Source organism: Choloepus didactylus, chromosome 6 (genome assembly GCF_015220235.1).
Source record: "Choloepus didactylus isolate mChoDid1 chromosome 6, mChoDid1.pri, whole genome shotgun sequence".
NCBI classification, from domain to species: domain Eukaryota; kingdom Metazoa; phylum Chordata; class Mammalia; order Pilosa; family Megalonychidae; genus Choloepus; species Choloepus didactylus.
The window spans coordinates 134,215,783-134,236,340 of NC_051312.1; the positions used below are offsets into that span (position 1 = coordinate 134,215,783).

General features: G+C 44.7%; 1 protein-coding gene and 1 pseudogene across 5 annotated transcripts; both read left to right on the forward strand.

Annotated features, from left to right (window-relative positions):
• Window positions 1-209: 209 nt before the first annotated feature.
• LOC119537311 lies at window positions 210-774 on the forward strand (annotated as a pseudogene).
• A 5,382-nt stretch (window positions 775-6,156) lies between these two features.
• CD3E (CD3e molecule) lies at window positions 6,157-16,488 on the forward strand. Of its 5 annotated transcripts, XM_037841624.1 has the most exons (10): window positions 6,157-6,254; window positions 6,367-6,475; window positions 8,390-8,407; window positions 9,226-9,240; window positions 12,751-12,768; window positions 13,203-13,412; window positions 14,203-14,370; window positions 14,925-14,971; window positions 15,838-15,927; window positions 16,284-16,488. In XM_037841624.1, the coding sequence occupies exons 2-9, from the start codon at window positions 6,427-6,429 to the stop codon at window positions 15,892-15,894; spliced, it is 582 nt and encodes a 193-aa protein (XP_037697552.1). In that variant the 5' UTR covers window positions 6,157-6,254; window positions 6,367-6,426; the 3' UTR covers window positions 15,895-15,927; window positions 16,284-16,488. The 5 variants fall into 5 exon arrangements, with proteins under 5 accessions (XP_037697552.1, XP_037697550.1, XP_037697553.1 ...); XM_037841622.1 differs by having other exon boundaries at window positions 15,838-16,488; XM_037841623.1 differs by having other exon boundaries at window positions 6,220-6,254; window positions 6,400-6,475; window positions 15,838-16,488.
• The last annotated feature ends 4,070 nt before the right edge of the window (window positions 16,489-20,558 follow it).

Here is a 20,558-nt window from a genome sequence, read left to right on the forward strand (position 1 = left end):
AATCAGTGAGAAATATTCAAAGAAATGTTAAAAATGAAATCTAGCAATACATAGGATGATCATCACAACCAAAGTGGATTTATTTCATGAGTAAAATAGTTTAACATTAGAAAAACAAACAAGATAATTCACCAATTAATAAAATAAAGTAGACATATATGATTATCTTAATGGGTACAGGAAAAACGATTTGAGGCTTTTGGGCTCGGAGGAGGTCCAGGTGCAGGTTTCTTTGGTTGTCCCACATCCAGTTTCCTCCCACATGAACTGCCTGCGCCATGCCATTGAAGTTCAACCCCAACAAGATCAAAGTCCTGTCCCTGAGGTGCACCAGTTGGGAAGCTGGTGCCATCTCTGCTGTGGCTCCAAGATTGGTCCCCCGGGTCTGTCTCCAATAAAAGTTTGGTGGTGATGTCGCCAAAGCAACTGGTGACTGGAAATTCTGAGAATTACAGTGAAACTGGCCATTCAGAACGGACGGCCCAGGCTGAGCTTGTACCTTCTGCCTCTGCCTTGACCATCAAAGCCCTCCAGGAACCACCGAGAGACAGAAAGAGGCAGAAACACATTGAGCACAGTGGAAATATCACTTTTGATGAGATTGTCAACATTGCCCAACAGATGCAGCACTGACCTTCAACCAGAGAACTCTCTGGAAGCCTTAAGAAGATTCTGGAGTCTGGCCAGTCTGTGGGCTGCAGTGTTGACAGCCACCACCCTCAGGACAGCATAGATGATGTCGACAGTGGTGCAACAGAATGCCCAGCTGGTTAACAACTACAGAGGAAAATAGTTCAATAAAAGGATCATTTCAGCTCTAAAAAAAGTCGACAAGTTCAACAACTATTCATGATAAATTGCTTAGCAAACAGGAATAGAATGGAGCTTCCTTAATGTAATAAAGAGTAGCTACAAACTAACAAACAAAGAAAAACTCCAGAAAACATTGCCCCTAATACATGATGAAATGAGTTCAGGATTGAGAAAAGAATTGCCACCTTCACCAGATCTGTTTAACATTAGAGGTCTGGGCCCTTGGCATAGAGCAAGAGAAAAAAAAAAATTAAAGATATAAATATTGGAAAGGATTCTCAGATGATATGACTGTGTATGTAGAAAATAGTGTGGAGATAAATTATGAGAATTAATAAATGGGCTTAGCAAAGTTGCTGGATATAAGTCAATATGTTAAAGAAGCAGAACCATAGGAGTAATGTGCAATAAAGGATTTATTTTAGCCCCAAATTAGAAATAACCCAAATGTCCTTCAAGAATAGAACAGATAATAAATTGTGGCGTAGTCATATAATGGAATACTAAACAGAAATGAAAAATGGGAACTACAGTTACATGCAACAACATGTAAGAATCTCATAAACTTAATGTTGAGCGAAAGAAGCCAGATACAAAAGTGTGACTCATTCCATTCTTCTACAACTCACAAAACAGGCAAAAGCAAATTATAGTGTTTAGAGATGTATGCTGGTATAGGTGTTTTTGGCACCCTGCCCAGATCCCCTTTGTGTGGCCAGTGCACCCATCCCCCAGCTTTTGTGGGTATTGACTGCTAAGTGCTGGAAGCAGCACTGCCCTCCACTGTCCTGCCTGGAATTGCCTGGGAGGTTACTGCTTTCCCCCAAGAGCATCCTGCAGCCAAAGGCTAATTGATAAAGAGGTATGAAAGATCAGACCCCTGCCTCAAGGTAGGACAACTCAGTGGAGTAGTTCATGCTCCAGTGTTCCCCTTGAGATAGACTGAGGCTACACTTCAGCTGAACCCATATTTTGAACTAACTTCTCTCTCCTAAAGTGCTTTCCTCACTCCCTTACATGATTCACCTGACTGCACTCCCTCAATGAATCACATGTACAAGAATTGCCATCCCACAACTGCTTGTAGGAGACCAATCCTAAGACAGTTGTACAGAAGAGGACCTCCATATGGAACCACAAGAAGTGGTCCCATAAAGCAGCTTGTAAAGAAGGGATTCTGGAGTTGGATAACTTGTCAGCCAAATGGCAATGAAGACCCTATCGCCAGTGGCAAACAAGATTAAGGTGGAAAGGGACACTTGTTTATGAAATGCCCCTGGCATGTGAGAGGCTCAGGTAAATAGAACTATAAGGACTGGAATTGAGTGGCTGTTGCTTTGACCCACCGATGTGTTGAAGGGAGAAAATGACAGGCTGGGTTCAATTAATCACCAATTTGAAGCACAATGAGGGTGTCATAGGGTCACCTCAACAGCATTTAAAGAGAACCTCATCTCCTGCAGCCAGAGGGCAGGCTGAGCCAAGACCAGGCACAAGTCTTAATTATGAGGGTGGCAGAATCCCAGAGAAGGATGAATTCTCAACTGAGGCAAGTCACTTACGCAAAAGTCAAGGCCATGACAAAGAAAGAGTGGGACCCTAAGCCTGGGATGGGGATATCTGGGCAAATGTGAGTGAAAGCCTTGAACCCCTAGATTGCCCTAAACCCCTAGGCCACAGAAGTGGCCCTCTCATTCAGAGGCTTCCATATAATTCAAGACACCATTAGCCCACCCCACGTTGTCCTCTGAAGGCCTGGGCTAGCGGTAGGACATGCTGTTGTAGACTTGGGCTCCAACTAGTGATGGGAATGACGGCAGCTAAAGCCGGGTGGCAGCTCTTCACTTGCAAAGCAAGGTGGGTATAACCTCCTAATAGGCAGTGCATCAGTCAGAATTTTCCATAAAAACAGAACCAATATGATGTATGTATGTATGTATGTGTGTGTGTAATAAAATGTCTGTGTATAATAAAATGTGTTTCCAAAATAAAGAGATTTATTTTAAGGAATTATGGGAGTTGGCAAATCTAAAATCTCTTAGGGCAGGACAGCAGCTGGAAACTCAGGCCAGAGGTGATATAGCAGACTTCAGGTAGAATTTCTTCTTCTCCAGGTAACCTCGGTTTTTGCTCTTAAAACCTTCAACTGATTAAATGAGGCTTATCCTCATTTTCAAGGGTATTTTGGTCTGCTAAAGCTGACAAAATGCAATATACCAGAAATGCACTGGCTTTTAACAATGGGGATTTATTAACTTACAATTTACAGTTCTAAAGTCATGAAAATGTCCAAATTAAGGCTTCAACAGGACAACACCTTCTCTGAAGAAAAGCTGCTGGCAATCTGGACTCCTCTGCCAGATGAACAGGCACATGGCAGCATCTGTTGGTCCTTCTCTCCAGGGTTTCATTGCTTTGGCTTCTGGCTTCTCTGTCTATGGCTTTCTTGCTCAGCTTCTGTGTCCTTTTCTGTGAACTTCTCTGAACGTCATCTCTTAGCTTCTGTAAGTGTTTTATCCTCTTATAAAGGGTTCCCGCAAGAGGATCAAGACCCACCCTGAATGAGGTGGGTCACATCTCAATTGAAATAATCTAATCAAAGGCTCCCACCACAACAGGTCTGCACCCACTGGAATGGATTAAAAGAACATGACCTTTTCTGGGGTACATAACAGCTTCAAACTCCCACAAAGGATCGTCTGCTTTACTAAAAGTCAATGGATTGTAGTTGTTATTCACAGCTACAAAATACTTCACAGAACAGCTAGATTAGTGTTTGACCAAAAAACTGAGAACCCGAATCTAGCCAAGTTGACACATAAAATCAACCATTATAGGTAGCAAGTTCTGAATTCTAGCCAGGGGCCCTGACTCACAGGGATCTATGGAGATAGTTGAAAGAATATGTGTTCCTAGGGTAGGGTTGCCAGATTTAGCAAACAAAAATACAAGATTCCCAGATAATTTGAATTTCAGATAAACAGCAAATAATTTTTTAGCAAGAGTGTGTCCCATGCATATCTGGTAACCCTATCCTATGTGCCAAGCTAGATGGGCAGCCAACAAGAGTACTAAATATACATATCTAAAACATCCAAGAAAGAATGAGCAGAAGGCTGAGGTGAACCATACCAATGGAAAGCCGCAAGTCCCTTCTCAATTTCCAGATCTGAGCCAGTTCTCAGACCCAGAACCCATCTACTGAAAGAGAGACCAAGTCCCCATAAGAAAGGGCATTCTGACACTAAGGCAAGTATGTAAGGTAGTGATTCACAGACCTAGAGTCATGTACTGGTGGCAAAAGGAATACCCAGATTTTCCGAGGGCTGTTGGACACAGGGTCCACAGCTGTGGCAGTGCAACTACAGTTCATCCCAGGAAAAGGGTTCAACCACAATCCTGAAAGAGCTGTGCAAGGATGGGTAAAAAGAAAACATGAAGCAAGTGGATCCGAGCCATGCAAGGGTGGACTGCAGTGGACACTGTGTTGCATCACCCAATCTCCCCTTCAGGATGGCTCACCACCACCCCACCACCCCCAGCTGCTGGGAGTGTTGTCTGCTCAGGGTTCCTGGCTGGGTCCTTGCACAGGAATTACCCTCGGTTGAAGGGAGCTGCCTGGCCCAAGTGGATGCCTCCTCTCTGGGAAGAGCTCACATCCAATGGCCGGATGGTGATCCTGTGTCTCAGTCCAGGACAACTCCGAAGAGTCTTCCCAGCTTCAGAAATCCCCGTGGGATTGGCTAAGGCCTCTGCTGCTACCTCATCATAGCTCATCTTCTCCTTCTGCCCAGTCTTGCTTCCCTCACTCCCTTAGAGGTGTTGCTCCTGGGAGCTCCTTCCACTGAGCCACCTGCACAGATCTCCATTTCAAAGTCTGTTTCCCGAAGAACTCAACTGATGACAATGCACATTTAGAGATAGGAAGGTAACCGCCACGAGACAGTTTAAAAAGGTAAAAGTGGTTTTCTCTAGGGAGAGGAATTGGGGGTGAGGCAAGGAGGGACATGTTCGTTAATCCATTCCTCTTTGATGTTTTTAATATGTGTGTAACTTCCATAATCAAAATTGATTTTTCATTTAATTTTTTTTTAATTTAAGGAATCCAATTCTGTCACTCCCCTGTTTAAAATGTTTCAGTTGCTTCCCCATGCTCTTAGAATAATTGTTTAAAATTCTTAACATGGCTTGTAAGTCCCTTGCCATCTGACCCCTGCTGAGTGTCCAATCTCATTTCCTGCCCCTCCTTCTCTCTCCCTCTGTTACCTGCCATTCTGGACTTCCAGCTTCGTGAATGGATCTCTCTTTCTCATCTCCGGACTCCAAACAGCTGCTCCGTCTGGAATGCTTTTCCCTTCCTCATCTACACCTGACTCATTCCTATTTATCAGACCTCAGCTTAAATGTCACCTTCTCAGTGAGACTTTCTGCCCCCACCCCCAAGATCATATTAGCCCTCATTTTATCACTCGCATAGCTCTTGTACTTCCTCTTGCGTAGCATCAATCACTCCTGTAATTTTCTGTTTAAGGTCCCCATTTCCTTTCTTCTTCCACAAAGACTGAAAGTATACCTGCCCCACGATTGCTGGCTTACTAGCACATGACCACAGCATAGTGGACATCAAATAAACATTGACCAAATCAATGGATTTTGCCAAAATATTTTCTAGAGTCCCAGTTCTATAACCTAAAACAAGTTATGGAATCTGTCTGAGCCTCAGTTTGCTCAAGTATAAAACGGGCATGAAAATAATACCTACCTCATAGGGTTGTTCTGAAGATTAAATGATATATGTCAGTATGGCCCTTAGTATAGTAACTGGCACAGAGCAAGCATTTGCTGAAAAATAAAGAATGGCTGTATCCGTTTACACACGCACCAGCAGATTTTGCTATTGTCACTCTTCAACCTTTCCAATACTGAGTATTGTGTTTTTAAATATTTTTGCAAATATTATAGGCAAAAAACGGCCTCCCATGGTTTTAACTCACCATGTATTTTCAAGACAACCCCTTTTCCCCTTTTGTTAATAAGATGGCTGCACCTGCTGCTCCATGTCAGGTCCCCCATGAAGAAAGCATATATGCAACCCCATCTCTCCCTGTAATGCTGTCATATTCCTTTCACAGCTCGTTTCTCAGGGTGGGGAATCTGAGAAGGGGGCGCCAATATGGAGGGCTCATTGTACAAGGCCTGGCCAGCTAGATGGTGGGTATTTTTCACAGGCACCTCTAGGTTTCATCAGAGTCCTCTTGCCCATCCTTATGGGAAGGCTGTGGACCCAGCTCTCCTCAGCCAAACCAGGTGGCCGCCTCTGCCTTGAACGTTTCCAAGTGACGTAGTAGAACTGTGCAGGCCCAGAGGCCCCTCCACACTTCCTGTGTGGGGCTCAGAAACCTGCCTCCCCTCCCAGTTGTGGGTGCCTGCTTCAAAAAATGGTGAGACTCCCTCTTCAAAGCCCCTTTTTTCATCCAAGCATTGGGAGCAATGGCCCCAGGGTTCTCATCTCCAGCAGATGTTTGGAAAAAGCTCCTCTGGTTTCTTTTTCAGAAGTGATAAACTTACTCGCCTCCACCATCTTAGGTAAAGTGAGGATTCGGTGAGAGAAGGATGCCGTCGGGCGCTCTCTGGTTGGTTCTGGGACTGTGCCTCTTTTCAGGTGAGTGGAAGGGAATGAAATGGGGGTGGGGGTGGGGGTTCCTCTAGACAATTGGGAGCCTCACAGCCTCCCTGATGCTGCCCAGTGGTTCAGAGGAGAGTGAGGAATGGTTTGTGCTGTGATAAGGTGAGGAGCCAGGCTGGAGGCTAATGAAAAAGAGGTGCCCCAGGTGCCTGGGAGATAGTTTCGGGCACAGCCACAGAAAAGAATTTGGGAAGATCGTGCCTGTTGAAAGCAAAGAGGTCTCTCTGTCTATGAAAACAAGCTTGTTCCGTCAGCGAACTTACCCAGCCCTTAGAAGCTAACATGAAAGAAATTAGCGTAGCCAACCTCCACTCCTTGTTTTAGGGAGACCAGGTGTCGGGCAGGTAGTTGAACCCAAATGCTGCCCAAGGTATACAGCATGTTTACTTCTCTGATACAAGAAAACACCTCATAATTTTTAGTCCTTTGCAGGGGACCAAAGAGTTTTCAACAAACTTAATCCTTTCTAAAGGAAAGTAGAATACAAATTGATAAATAACTAAGAGCATTTACATATCTCATCTGAGATAAATAATACCAAAAACAAACAAACAAAAAAAGTTGTCATTTGTTGAGTGGCAGACACTGGGTAAAGAAAAGTAATTTACCTACGTTAACTAATTTAATCCTTACCTCTACCCTGGAAAATAGGCATTATCTCCCCTATTTTACAGACAAAGAAACGTACTCAAAGAAGTTAAATAGCTTGTTCAAAACCTATAGGTAGGACATACTGAAGCTTATCTGGGAAACCAGGCCTGCCCTTCTCCAAGGCCTGTGCTTTAAATGGCTGCACCACATGAGACAAAATGGCTCAGAGACCTAGAGAATGCTCTCACGGCCGGGCTGCTCTCTCGGAGCCACAGCCATGATGTCTGCACTTCCTGCTTTTTCTTGAGAGGTCTGCTTAGACCAGGGTTTCTCAAACTTCACTGTGTGTACAAATCACCTGGGGATCTTGTTGAAACGAAGCTTCTGCTTCAGTAGATCCAGAGAGGGGGCCGGGATTCTGCATTCCCAAGTAGCTCCCAGCTGATGCTCTGCCCTGGTCCCAGGAACACACTCTGAGAAGCAAGGGACAGCATGTGACTCCTTCAGGGAATGAACAGGCATTTTTTTAGAAGCCTGTAGTATAAACTACACTTTTCCTAAAAAAAAGAGGGATGTCAAAGACCTGAGTATAGCTAGAAATTTGGCATCATGGAAACGTGCCCAGTCTGCTTTGGCAAGGAGGTCTCACCTGGTATAGAGGCTATTGGTCAAAGAGAGGTCCAGGTATACAAGAAACTTTCAGGCAGTGCCAAGGAAACAGGTCATTGTAACAAATTCAAGTTATTGCTGGGTGAGGGGATTCCAGAGGGCCCACTGGAAATGTGATCAGGCCCTTCTATCTACAGGCTTTGTGTCATGAGATATCTGGGTTTCAAATATTTCCGTCTCTGTCTCAGGCAAGAAGCAAATGGAAAAACTGAACCATCAGACAAGCAGGTGCTAGAGACAGAACAAGAATCCAACATTTGTACCCAACCAAGAGCTTGTCTTTCTTCCACAGAGCTCGAGTTTCAAAATAGAGGCTTGGTTGCAAAATTGTTTCTCCAGTTGTGCAAAAAGTAAACCCAATTTTTTTAAACGTGTGTTTGTCAAATATCGTGTTCATGTTTAATGGTAGATGCTTCCTTGCTCTGATTCTGAATTAACCAGGAACCCCTGACCAACCCCCAGCAGTGTGTCATTTTTCTGCGGTGTGGGAATGACTGTGATCCAGTGGTGACTGGGAAAGACTTTGGATGTTCAAAAATAGTCAGGCTGGAGCACAGCACATTTTCTGTTCGGAATTGCAGGCACTCACAACATTTACTCACTCTTTTTTTCTTGTCATTTCTTTTCTAGCTGGTGCTTGGGGACAAGGTGAGTTACTCTTTCCTTCCTTTTCATGAAATCAGCCCAGCATTCTTTGTATTCATGAGTGGAGCTTTCTCTAGCCTCCAGGAGACCAAAACTAAAAGGGGTTTGCTGCCATCTTCTCCTTTGCATTTTCCTCCTAAGTCAAGAGATATTTCTAGCCAGGAAGAGGGAAGCACCAGAGATCATAGGAAACAAAGAGTCTTCCCTGTTCAAAAGGGAAAAAATGAGCCTATAAGTCACAAGTGCCAAGAGTTTTCTGATGTTTGCACTTCATATTTGATGTAAGATTGTGGAGAGTGTGCATAGCCAGATTGCATGCCTGGGGGTGCACTGGGGAGGTCACAGGGTACCGAGATGCTGTTCAGCACCTCTGGGCAGCATGTGGGTGCACAATCAGAGCCGCATGTTTGAGTACTGAGTGTGTGTGTGCACATGTGCATATGCACTTGAGCGTGCCTGGCCTGGATTTGCCTTCTCTATCACAGTAGTAGAGGCAAGAGTGCCCCAACATTGGAAGCCTCTCTTCAAACAGCTCCTCCAAACTCATCGAACCAATTTCATTTTTAAAGACAACCATTGTGCCAGTTCACACTCTGGCAATGACTGATTTGTAGTGTCTTTGGAGCCATTTTTGTAAATGGCCATCAGTGGTTTAATGTAAAGTCTAGTACCCAAAATAGCTTTTCGTATACAGCATGGGGGGGGAGGGATTTAAAAAGCCATGTTTTCTAAAGGATGAGGGAAGAGGCCTAACCCAGGGGAACAGGGTGTTAGTAGCCAGTGGAAGCGTTGCTAATGGTTTCTTTTCATTTCCTTTTCAGAAAATGAAGACATTGGTAAGAGAATTTTCATTCTATACAAAGTTTTTTCAAATTAGGAAAAAAAAAAGGCATAGAGGATAATCACAATGATAAATGCCAAGAACCAGGGCTATTAGAGGGAAGAGACAATTATCTTTCAATAGGATGGATGTGAGAAGGGCCTGCATCTGTTGCCAGCTGTCATGTCTGATTACAGCCAACCTGCTCAAGTGATGCTGATGTGTATCCCTGAGCATAAGAGCAGGAAAGAATACGCATGTGGGTGTGGGTTGGAGCCTCCATGCGTTTTTGTATAAGCCAAGTGTCCCTTGAAGGCAGAGACAACATCTTATTTTCCTGGCCCAGTGCCTGGCACGTAGTAGGAGCTTAACGATTATGTTTTGGATGAATAAATGAACAAACACATGAATGCACTGCTAACTCCCTCCCTTCAAGAAGATGATGGTCTTGTGTGAGAAACAAGTAATGGATAATGCAGAGCATTATATGCTATGATATGTGTGGATACAGAGTAAAATGAAGTATAAAGAGAGGAGTCATCAACTCCACAGAGGGCAGTTGGGGAAGGTTCCCCAGAGGAGGCGGTTCTTGCACTAAGTTCTAAAAGGATAGATTAATATTTTAGGGAATGGGAGTATTTCAAGAGGAAGAAATAAGGCTGTATAGTATGAGGTTAAGAGTCTAACTCTGAAGCTAGACTGCCATGTTTAAATCCTGGCTGGGTGTCTTTGAACAACTTACCTAACTTTGTTGTCCCGTAGCATCGTCATCTGTAAAATGGAAACAGTAAAGGCCCTAGTTTGTAGGGTTGTTGTGAGGATTGCATGAGTAATCTGTTTAAGTTACTTAGAACATTATCAGGCATAGAAAAGGCATTAGATGAATTTTAGCTATTATGATATGGAAAGCATGAGGCTATAGATAATAAACATTAACGTTTATTGAGCAGGTGTGCTCTAGGTATTGCCCTAAATATTTTATCTAAATTTCCTCATTTAATTTTTCTAACATGCCTACTTTACAGATAATAAAACAGAGGCTTAGAAAAATAATAAATAGTTCAATCAGAGATAAAGATAAATGCAGATTTATCTGATACTGAAGCTTATTTTCTTAATCATTAAAAAATACTTTCTTTGAATGTGTATAAAATCTTTATGAGCACACATATTTCTAAGCAAAGACAGAACATGTGTAAGTCTAAGCGTTACTAGTGAATCTGTGCCGATAAAACTTTTGAGCAACTTTCTTTGCATTTCTTTTTTAAACAAATATATCAAGCAGAGTATACTATTTACTTTTAAATTACTTTATTTGTGATTCCTAGTTCATTTAACACTCCTAAGAAACATCAACTTATTTATAAGTCAAAATAATATCAGTTATCTCTTGTCATTATACTCAACTCCCAATCATTAGTCGGTAGATAAACTGCCTGGTGGATGATTTGTTTATATTCTGTGCAGTGTCAGTTGGAGTGCTTCCTCAGCAACTGGGCGGAGCTCAGTTCTGTTCTCCATTGTAGCAGGACCCCCAGAGAAAAGGAAGAAAGGAACTAACATTTTTCTTGAGCACCTGCTAGATGCCATCCACTTTCAGCTCCATGACCCATTTAATTGTCACAAAAACCTTAGGAGGTTGGTATTTTACCTCCATTTCCCTGATGAAGAAACTGAAGCTCAGAGGTTAACTGACTGGTTATACAGCCTAAGGCAGAGCTGGGATTCAAATTTAGGCTCTTTTCCCAGTAGCGGGCTGTAGCAAAACACCCCTGAGGAGGGGCACTCAGAGCACCTCTCCTCTCTTTCAGCTCTAGCTTAGCCTCGTGCTGCCCAGTGTCCCAGCCATAAATCCTCCAGGAAACAAGTTTGTGCCTCCGGGGGCCCAATTGTTACCAGACCAAGGCGGAAGATTCTTTTGCCTGATGTGTTCAAAGGACCAATTCCTGAGACACCCGGGTTTCAAAGAGAGAAAGAGTTTTATTGCTAGGCGTGAAGCAGGAGAGCAGATGGCCTATTGGTCCAAAATCTGTCTCCCCAAACTACAATAATTCTGATAGTTTTATAGCATCAAAAGATGGGCAGATTTTAGCATAATGAGCACAATGGCCCCAGGTGATGTAATTAGAGGTGATTTAATTATTGAGCAGGCGCAGATTGATTACATGCTTAGTCACAGAATGTGTGTAAGAAAATGGTGGCCTTAACACGATGATGGGCGTGTTTTTTAGTATTATAATGAGGCATAGGTGACTTGTAGGTTAAAATCTAAGCTACCATGCATGTCAGGTGGGCCCATTTTGGTTAGATCCAGCTTTGGTTATCAAGATAACTTTGGACTTGGGGTGAGTTAGTTCTGGGCTGATCTAAGACCCTTCTCCAATAAACATTAGGGGCTGTCTTTCATGATCATAAGACTCGAAAGTCGAAAAACTGGATAAATGGGTATAAGTGAAGGTAAGTCACAAGGCTTCTACAATCACAAAGACACAAGACAAAGGCTATACAATCATCATCAGAGACAAAGGCAGCTGGATTACAGTTCAGGTTTTCAGTTATTTCCCTCTGTCTGCTCTAATATACCAGAAGGTAAAAAGGAATAGCTATATAATGATTCAGTAATTGTAATCAACCCTTAAATCCTAACTTCTTGGTAACACATCTCCCAGAACAAAACTGCCTGCTATGGGGAATGTGGCTGGGTTCCCAAATAATATTTGTGGATTATTCATGGATTTCGGTTGTCCATACCAATGGTTCCTTCTTCTAATAAAAATAATTGAGAATTGCTTATATTCAGAGATAATTTTAAATAAAGCCATTTTTTTAAATACAGTTTTATTGAGATATATTCACATATCCTACACTTATCCACAGTGTACAATCAGTTATTCACAGTACCATCATATAGTTGTGCATTCATCACCAGAAGCAATTTTTGAACATTTTCCTTAAATAAAGTCACTTTTTCTTGAAAGAAACATTCCCTTACAATGCGTAGAGCACTTCACATCATTTAAGGGCAATAAAAGAACAAGGTGTATGAAATAAGAAGAAAGATGTTTGATCTCTATTATTACGAGGGACTGTTAGTTATAAGAGAGAATTTCTGAATATGAGAAATAGGCAACCCTAAGAATCAGTGATTCAAAGGTGGGAGGTTTTTGTCTCTAAGAAGATTGCTTTGAAACTATCTGGAATATGGTTCTGGCTAGTGCAGGAGGATAAACTTGAAGACTTCTAGAATTTTTTTTCAGCTTTATGATTTTAAGACTTTCTGGGCTTCAGCCGGTCTGGGTCTAGGAGTACATGTGGTATATCCTCGGCCATGTGTCTGGGTTATAAGTGTGAGCACACCCCATGGGCGAATCACACGCCTCACCTCAAGGCTCAGAGCTCCCTGAAGGATGGAGCCCTTTGTGGGAATTCTTGGATCCGTGCCTGGTCCCACTTGAAAACTATTACCTGCAATTTCATCTTAAACCAAGGTTGTTCACTTACCACACTCTCCTTTTTCCATTTTCAGATGAACTTACACAGAAAAGTAAGTTTCTCAGTCTTTATTTATGCCTGTCTGAGGATTCAGGTTGGTGGGGAGAAGGGAAGGAACAGATGGAGAAGGGTTGACCCCAAGAACCAAGCTGCTTCCCATACTGACATTCCCAGCCCCTATGAAAAGATACCAAACAGGAACATTTATAGGGTTTTTCTTTACTTCCATCCTCTCCTCGCCAAGTTCCCATGTAAGTGCCTAAATCCTGAATCCCCCTTTCAAATGTTTGCCCACTTCTCCTTCTCTCACAAATCCCCTCTCCCACACCCTTTAGCCAAGAGGGCTCCCTTCTGACAAGCATATCTAGGACCCCGAGGACAGATGACTTTCTGCATTTGGTTGGTTCTTTTGTCACCAGTTTTCCTCTTCTGAAAACTTCCTGGTTCCTCCCTCCAATTTCCCTTCTCTTGGCTCCTGTTTCCCAGGATACAAAGTCTCCATCTCCGGAACCAGAGTGGTGCTGACTTGCCCTGAGGACCCTGAATCTGAGAAAATAACATGGAAGAAAAACAATAAAGCAATAGACGACGAGAACGAGGTCCGCCTAGTCCTGGATAATTTTTCCGAAGTGGAGGACAGTGGCTATTTTACCTGCCACCCAAAGGACAGCCATTCTCTCTACTTGAGAGCAAGAGGTAATACAGGGCTCCAGAGCAGACCCTACTAGACTCTGTAGGGAGGACCATTTCAAAAGAGCATTCCCAACTCACAGTCCCCTGGCATCTTTGTGCCTCCTCCCACACTCAATCCTGGGACTCTGATACCGTATGGCATGTGTTTTCTGAAATATAAATAAAATGCCACTGGGGGACTGTCGGGGTAACCTAAGTCAGTGCTAGATCTCAAGCAGCAGCCTCGCGAGACACAGAATTAGGTCATCTGCATTGTATCATGCCCAGAATTATGGCATGTGGATATGAATTTATCTGATGCTTTCTCTGGAGGAACATTCTTCAGAAGGACTTGCAAAGGAGACTCAAAGCCACTATAATAAAACGTCATAAGCTAAGGCATAATAGTAAAGTAATAATGATTGCTGGCATTTACTGAGTGCTCATTAAGTTTCAGGCACTGTCCCAAACACTTGCCATTATCTTCTGTAATCCCCTCTACAACCATACAAGTAAAGTACTATTTTATTGCCATTTTATAGACAAGGAAACAGAGGCTTTGTGAGTTGCACACACATTTCACAGCTAGTGAGTAACAGAGCTGGGACTCGAACCCAGGACTGCCTGACTCAAGAGCCTCTACCCTAACCACCACCTTTGGCTTATCATTGTTATTATTATGAACACGTTAAAAGGAGGGGCTCCAGCCCTGGCAGGCAAGTGAGCAATGAGGGGAGAATCTCCTTCGTTTGTTCCTGCCTCACCCCCAGTTTCCGCGTGACTGTCTCCTCTTCTCCCCACGCCTGCACCACAGTGTGCGAGAACTGCATGGAGGTGGATCTGACAGTGGTGGTCACCATCGTCATAGTCGACGTCTGCGTCACCCTGGGCTTGTTGCTGCTGGTTTACTACTGGAGCAAGAAGAGGAAGGCCAAGACCAAGCCCGTGACTCGAGGAGTGGGAACTGGCGGCAGGCCCAGGGGTAAGGACGTGGTGTTGGGTTGTAGGAGGTTCCTGCCAACGGGTCCAGCCCAGGCCTGATGGGTTGCAAGTCCTCAGCTAGGTCCCAGCGACTAACAGAACAGGCACCGTGATGCCCAGGTCCCAACAGCGGATGCCGTGTGTCGGCAGCTTCTTCCCATCTTAGAAAAGTGCTGAAGACGTTTATTAACCTCCAGCTTCCTCAAGTGTCATCTGGGTCCTGGAGTGATCAGATCCCATCTCCACGCTGTGGGAAGAGAGACCCTGGGCTGTTAGTTACTGCCATCTTTTCTCCTTTCTTTTCCTTCCCCAGGGGGGAGATACCATAGGAGGCCTTGAGCTGAGACTCACAAAAGGTTGAGAGAAGAGGGTGGGAGTCAGTAGAGATGGGATAAAAGAAAGAGGAGAAGCAGCAGCTGAGAGGGAAAAAGGGACAAGTAAAGGAGAGAATGAAGGGGCTTGCCATCCTTGAGCTTACGTCTCATGGCAACAGTTGGGGTTGCAAGATTGGCGGTGCCTTGTGGAAACAAATCACTTTCCCTTCCTCCTCTGCAGGACAAAACAAGGAGAAGCCACCACCTGTCCCCAACCCAGACTATGAGGTAATGGGGCCGGGGAGAGGGGGATCCTTCCAGGGTAGAAGGGAAACAAGTGGGACCGTCCAGCTGGCCTGCCAGCAATTCCAAAGCCCCTCATTCAGGATTCCTGGGAGAGCCCCCCAGGTGCCCACCCCTGCCTTCTGCAGGGTAGAACAGGACCACCTCGAAGGCAGCGTGGCCTCCATAGCCACAGAGGTCAGGGGAAGAAGACACAGTCCTCTCCCTCTGGCTTATTCACTCACTGGGATTCAGTTTTGAATGCAAATTCTTAAACAGCAAATTCAGGGCTGATATTCCACCAGCATGTGCCATGACGTTCATACCAGTGATTGCAAAATTAAAACACCTCATTGGCAAATAGCCCTAAGCTTTTGCCTCCACCCCCCACCCCCCAACTCCTGCCCACACACACACACTGCCAGCTGTCACAGCCCCTCCCCCAGTTCCCACCCGACCACCTCTTGACTTGGCAACTAAAGAGTTAACACCCTGTGGAGCAGAGGCCCTCCCAAGATTGTTCTGGTCATTTGGTGTGTGTGCACTACCAGTTGTTCAATAATTTGAACATCATCCCTAGATAAACTCCACAAATATTTACTGAGCACCAGCCAAGCATGTGATATGCACTTTGGCAGGAGTGATTTCATATAACCCAGACAAAAGCCTTGAGAGGTGGGTCTTTAGATTCCCATTTTTGAGCTGGGAAAGCTGAGGCTTACAGCAGGACTGGCTCAAGCCTCCTCCCAGTCGGCGTGGAGTCAGGATCTGAACCTGCCTTTCCACTGCACTAAAGTTACATTTGCAGAGCCCCTTTTTTCTTAGGAACCACTCCCTCCCACCTACTGACCACCCCTCTCTTCCACCCCCAGCCCATCCGGAAAGGCCAGCGGGACCTGTATGCTGGCCTGAATCAGCAAGGGATCTGACAGCTCCCAAGGCCCCCTTCGCCCCCTGCCCAGGTCTGGCTCCTCTCCAGCACCCTGCTACTCGTTCCCTGGACACGTCTTGGACCCCACAAGAGAATTATTCTTCTGCCTTGTGGTCAACTCACCCTACAGCCTTTTCCCAGCACCCTCCTTCTTGCCTTCTCTGCTGGTGCCCACCTAGGATGTTACTGTTTCATTGTCCTTTGAAACATCATCTCTTGTCCCCCTGGCACCTGGCCTGCCCTCCTGCCAGATGCTTCTGTCTGTTATTCCCTTCCCCTGTCCCCTCCCCCATCATGTCTGTGCCTTCCCCCTTCCAGTCCCTCCTTTTCCTGCATGTACGTTCTCCCCCATCCCTAATTATGCCACCTGCCTCTCTCTTTTTCTAGCTCTCTGTTTTGCAACCCTCTCTGAGGCTGAACTGGGTAACTGTTGGCAAAATGTCCTGCCCATGCACAGATTCAGGGCCCAGAGCCAGCCCTGTGCTCCCTGCCCTCTGCTGTAGGCCCCTGGACGGTCATCGGCTTCTCCTTGCATGCTCTAGCTCCTTGTCAGCTGAGAGAGAAAAGAAATAAAGTGTATTTGGCTGAAGGAGTTGCTGTCCCTCTGTGCTGGGAGTTCCTCAGAGGCTGCCTTGTTTCCTAGGGCAGCTCAGGTCTTCCCTACCACCCCATCCCAGTCAGGGCCCCAAGTGCAAGAACGGCATTTTCTGAAACTCTCCTTTGGAGAGGACGTAGAGAATAAATGTCGATTAACTTTTCTTGGGGGAAAGCATCAGGGGTGGCAGGAAATGACGGATGGGTGAGGGAGGGTCAGCTCAGAAAATGGGCAAGACAGAGACGAAGGCCTTCAGAGGCGGGTAGGGGCAGCAGAAGAGAAGGGTGGGGGTGTAATGGGGGCGGGGGGGGGGAGTAGGGCACAGGTTCTGAGAAGCGCCACAAAGAGCCGCTGAGGCAGGCCTGGGGGAAGGGAGAAAGGAGGTGCTCTCAAGCAGGCCCCACTCCTTGCACCCCAAGAGGCAGCTGCCTGAAGCCAGAGCAGGCTGTGGTTAAGCATTGCCGGATGTGGGCTGTGCTTCGAGCAAGCAAGCGAGTGAGCGAGCGAGCGAGCAAGGGTGAGAGGGGGACGGCAGCAGGCCAGCGGCGGGGAGGCTGTTGTGGGAGGGCATTTTTCTCAGACTCCCCCAACACACACACACACTCAGCAGGCAGCCAGAGGGGGCCAGAGCTTTGAGGATCTATTTTAGTCCAGCCTGAGCCCAATGGTAAGCCTTTCTCCCTCTCGGCACTCAGAAACCTCCCCGCTGACCCCAAAGGTTTTTATGCCTGACCGCAATTAAAAAGGCCACTTGTGATTAGCAGCCCTCCATACACTGTACACACTTGGCTTTGGGCTTGTAGCTACAGCTGCTGTTTGTTGGTCCCTGTCGAAGTGTTGCTTCTTTCCCTCTACATACTCAATGCTTAGGCTCAAAAGGAGTGGCTTCGAGGTTGGCCATCACTAGCCACTGATCATCGGGCTGTCCCAGGGGCTCACGGGGAGGTATGGCTCAGTGTGATAAAAGCGGTAACAGCTCACATTTATTGAGAAGTTACTATAAAGTGCTTAGCACTTTATGTTTTATCTCATTTAATCCTTATGACAACCTGACAAAATAGATGTTGTTGTCCTCATTTTACAGATGAGGATACCAAGGCTCAAAGGGGTTGTCATTCGCTCAAGTCCCACAGTTAGTGTGGGAGAGAGTGGAATTAGCAACCGGGGTTGTCCAACTCCAATGCCCAGTTTTGACTGTGATCATAATGCATGTTCTCCATTTTCCTGACTTAAAGGCTCTGTATTGAGTTGTGTAAGTGTCTAATCACTCACGTGGCTAGCAGCACTGTGCAAGTTGCTAACGGGGTACAAATAAATTGTTCCTGTCTTCAAGGAGCTTTGTGATTATATAAGAATGTCCATGCATGCAGAAAGTTCAATAGCAACACAAGAACAAGTGATGGGGTTAAGCACCCAAGAGTGTTACAGGCAAACAGTGTTGCATGTATTCAGAAGAGGGACTGAGAAATCTGAGACCGGCAGGGAAAGCTTTACAGATGAGGAACGACTTGGGTCTGGAAGGGAAGGAAGGATTGAATTTGGAGACAAAGGAGAAGGCACTCCAGATTGGGGCAGGGGGATAAACAAAGCCTGAAGGCAAGTGTATTCACCTTCAAAAAGAAAACTCGAACAGCTATATTAATATCAAACAAAGTATATTTCAGAGCAAAGAATACTACCAGGAATAAAGAAAGTAACTGAGTCAAGAGAATATAACAATCCTAAATGTTTATACATCTAATAACAAAGCTTCAGATAACTGAACAAAAAGGTATAGAACTTCAAGGAGTAATAGACTAACCCACAATTATAGTCAGAGATTTCAACTCCCTTTCTCAAAAAGTGGTAAATCAAGTAAACCAAAAATAAATAGAAAAAAATCAGAAAGTATGGTGTGATGGTTAGGTTCATGTGTCAACTTGGCCAGGTGATGGTACCCAGGTGTCTAGTCAAGCAAGCACTGGCCTAACCTTTGCTGCAAGGACATTTGTGGCTGGTTAATAAACCAGAAGGCTGGTTTATTAAATCATCAGTCAATCGGCTGCAGCTGCGACTGATCACATCAACAAAGGGCATGTCTTCCACAGTGAGAGAATGCAACAGCTGGATTTAATCCAATCAGGTGAAGACTTTTAAGCCATACAGACAGAGGACCTTCACTTCTTTGGCTGACCAGCAAAGCATTTCCTGAGGAGTTCATCAAACATCTTCACTGGATTTGCCAATCTGCTGCCTGCCCTACAGAATTTGGACTCGTGCATACCCACAGTTGTGTGAGACACTTTTATAAATCTTATATTTATAGATACCTCTTGTAGATTCTGTTTCCCTAAGAGAACCCTAACTAATACAGATGGGTATCGTCCAACTTGATTTGATTGACATTCATGAAACTACTCCACCCACCAACACAGCCTTTTCAAGTGCACCCAGCATGTTTACCAAGATAGACCATATTCTGAATCATAAAACAAATCTCAATAAATTTAAAAGGATTTGAGTCATTCAAGTGAATTTAATTACAAATAAACAACAGAAAAATAACTGGATGTAGTAGGCCAAATAATGCCCCACCCCACCCCCAACACAGATGCCCATGCCCTAACCTCAGACATGTGAAGAGGTTACTTTCCATGGCAAAAGGGACTTTGCAGGTGTGATTAAGGTTAAGGTCCTTGAGATGGAGGGTTATTTTGGATAATCCTGTGGGCCCAATTTGATCACATGAATGCTTAAAAGCACAAGAGTGGGACCGAGCGAAGAGATAAAAGAAGAGGGAGGAAGGATTCAAAGTGTGAGAGGATTCACCCCACTCCTGATGGTTTTGAAAATAGAGGAAGGGGACCATGAGCCAGGAAATGTGGGTGACCTCTAGAAGCTGGGAAAGGCTTTCATCTTACAGCCAGCAAGAAAATGGGGACCTCAGTCCCACAGCCACAGTGAACTAACTGCTGACAACAACCGGAATGAGCAGGCAACTGAATCTCTCCTAGAGTTTTCAGAATGGAATGCAGCGTGCTGACATTTTGACTTAAGCCCAGTGAAATCCATACCAGACCTCTGACCTAGGCAGCTGTAAGGTAATAAATAAGTGTTGTTTTTTTAAGCCACTAAGCTTGTGGTAATTTGTTACAGCAACAATAGAAAACTAAATACCCAGGGAAAATCCCCAAATATTAGAAAGTAAATAATACATTGCTAAGTAGCCGTGTGTTGTCGCAGCCCAAGACGGTCATGCCAGTCCAAAGGCCAAAGAAGACAACAAGCATTTTCTGATACATGAACTTTTATTCAGGGCTTACTTACAAGGTGAGAAGTCGTGGAGAGATCATGATGGCGCTCTTAGGCTGGGCAGAAATCGCGTTTGCAGGGAAGATGACCTAGCGATGCAAAAAAAGGCAGAAAGCCTTTTATAAGGGTTTAAGACAAAGGCCTTTCTAAGGGTGGGGGGAGCATAAATGCAGGAACAGATTACTTTGACCTGGCAGGTGGTGCAGGAAGGACTAGAATAACACTTGAACAATTACATTTTGTTATTTTTGTGAGACTAAGAGCCTCTCTCTTCCTGCCTGCTTGCATAAAGTTACATTTTAAGGTCAATTTACCCTTTTTCTCTTTACTGGCTTAGAAAGACAATAGGTTAAACATTTAGCTGCCTAGGTCATGCAGACTGCTGTGCACCAAAGATCTGCAGGCCTGTTTTGTTCAGGCCACGGGTTGTGTGAAAGAAGAAATCAAAAGGAAAATCAGAAAATATTTTGAGCTTAAAACATAACACATCAAAATTTGTGAGCTGCCAGAAAGCTAAGTATAGAAATACCACATGACCTGACAGTCGCACTATTAGACTATACCCCAAAGAACTGAAAGCAGAGACTGAAACAGATATTTGCACACCAATGTTCACAGAGGCATTATTCACAATTGCCAAAAGATGGAAGCAGCCCAAGTGTTCAGCAACCAATGAATGGATAAATAAAATGTGGTATGTACATACAATGGAATATTATTTGTTGTAAAAAAGAATGAAGTCCTGATACATGTGACAACATGAGTAAACCTTGAAA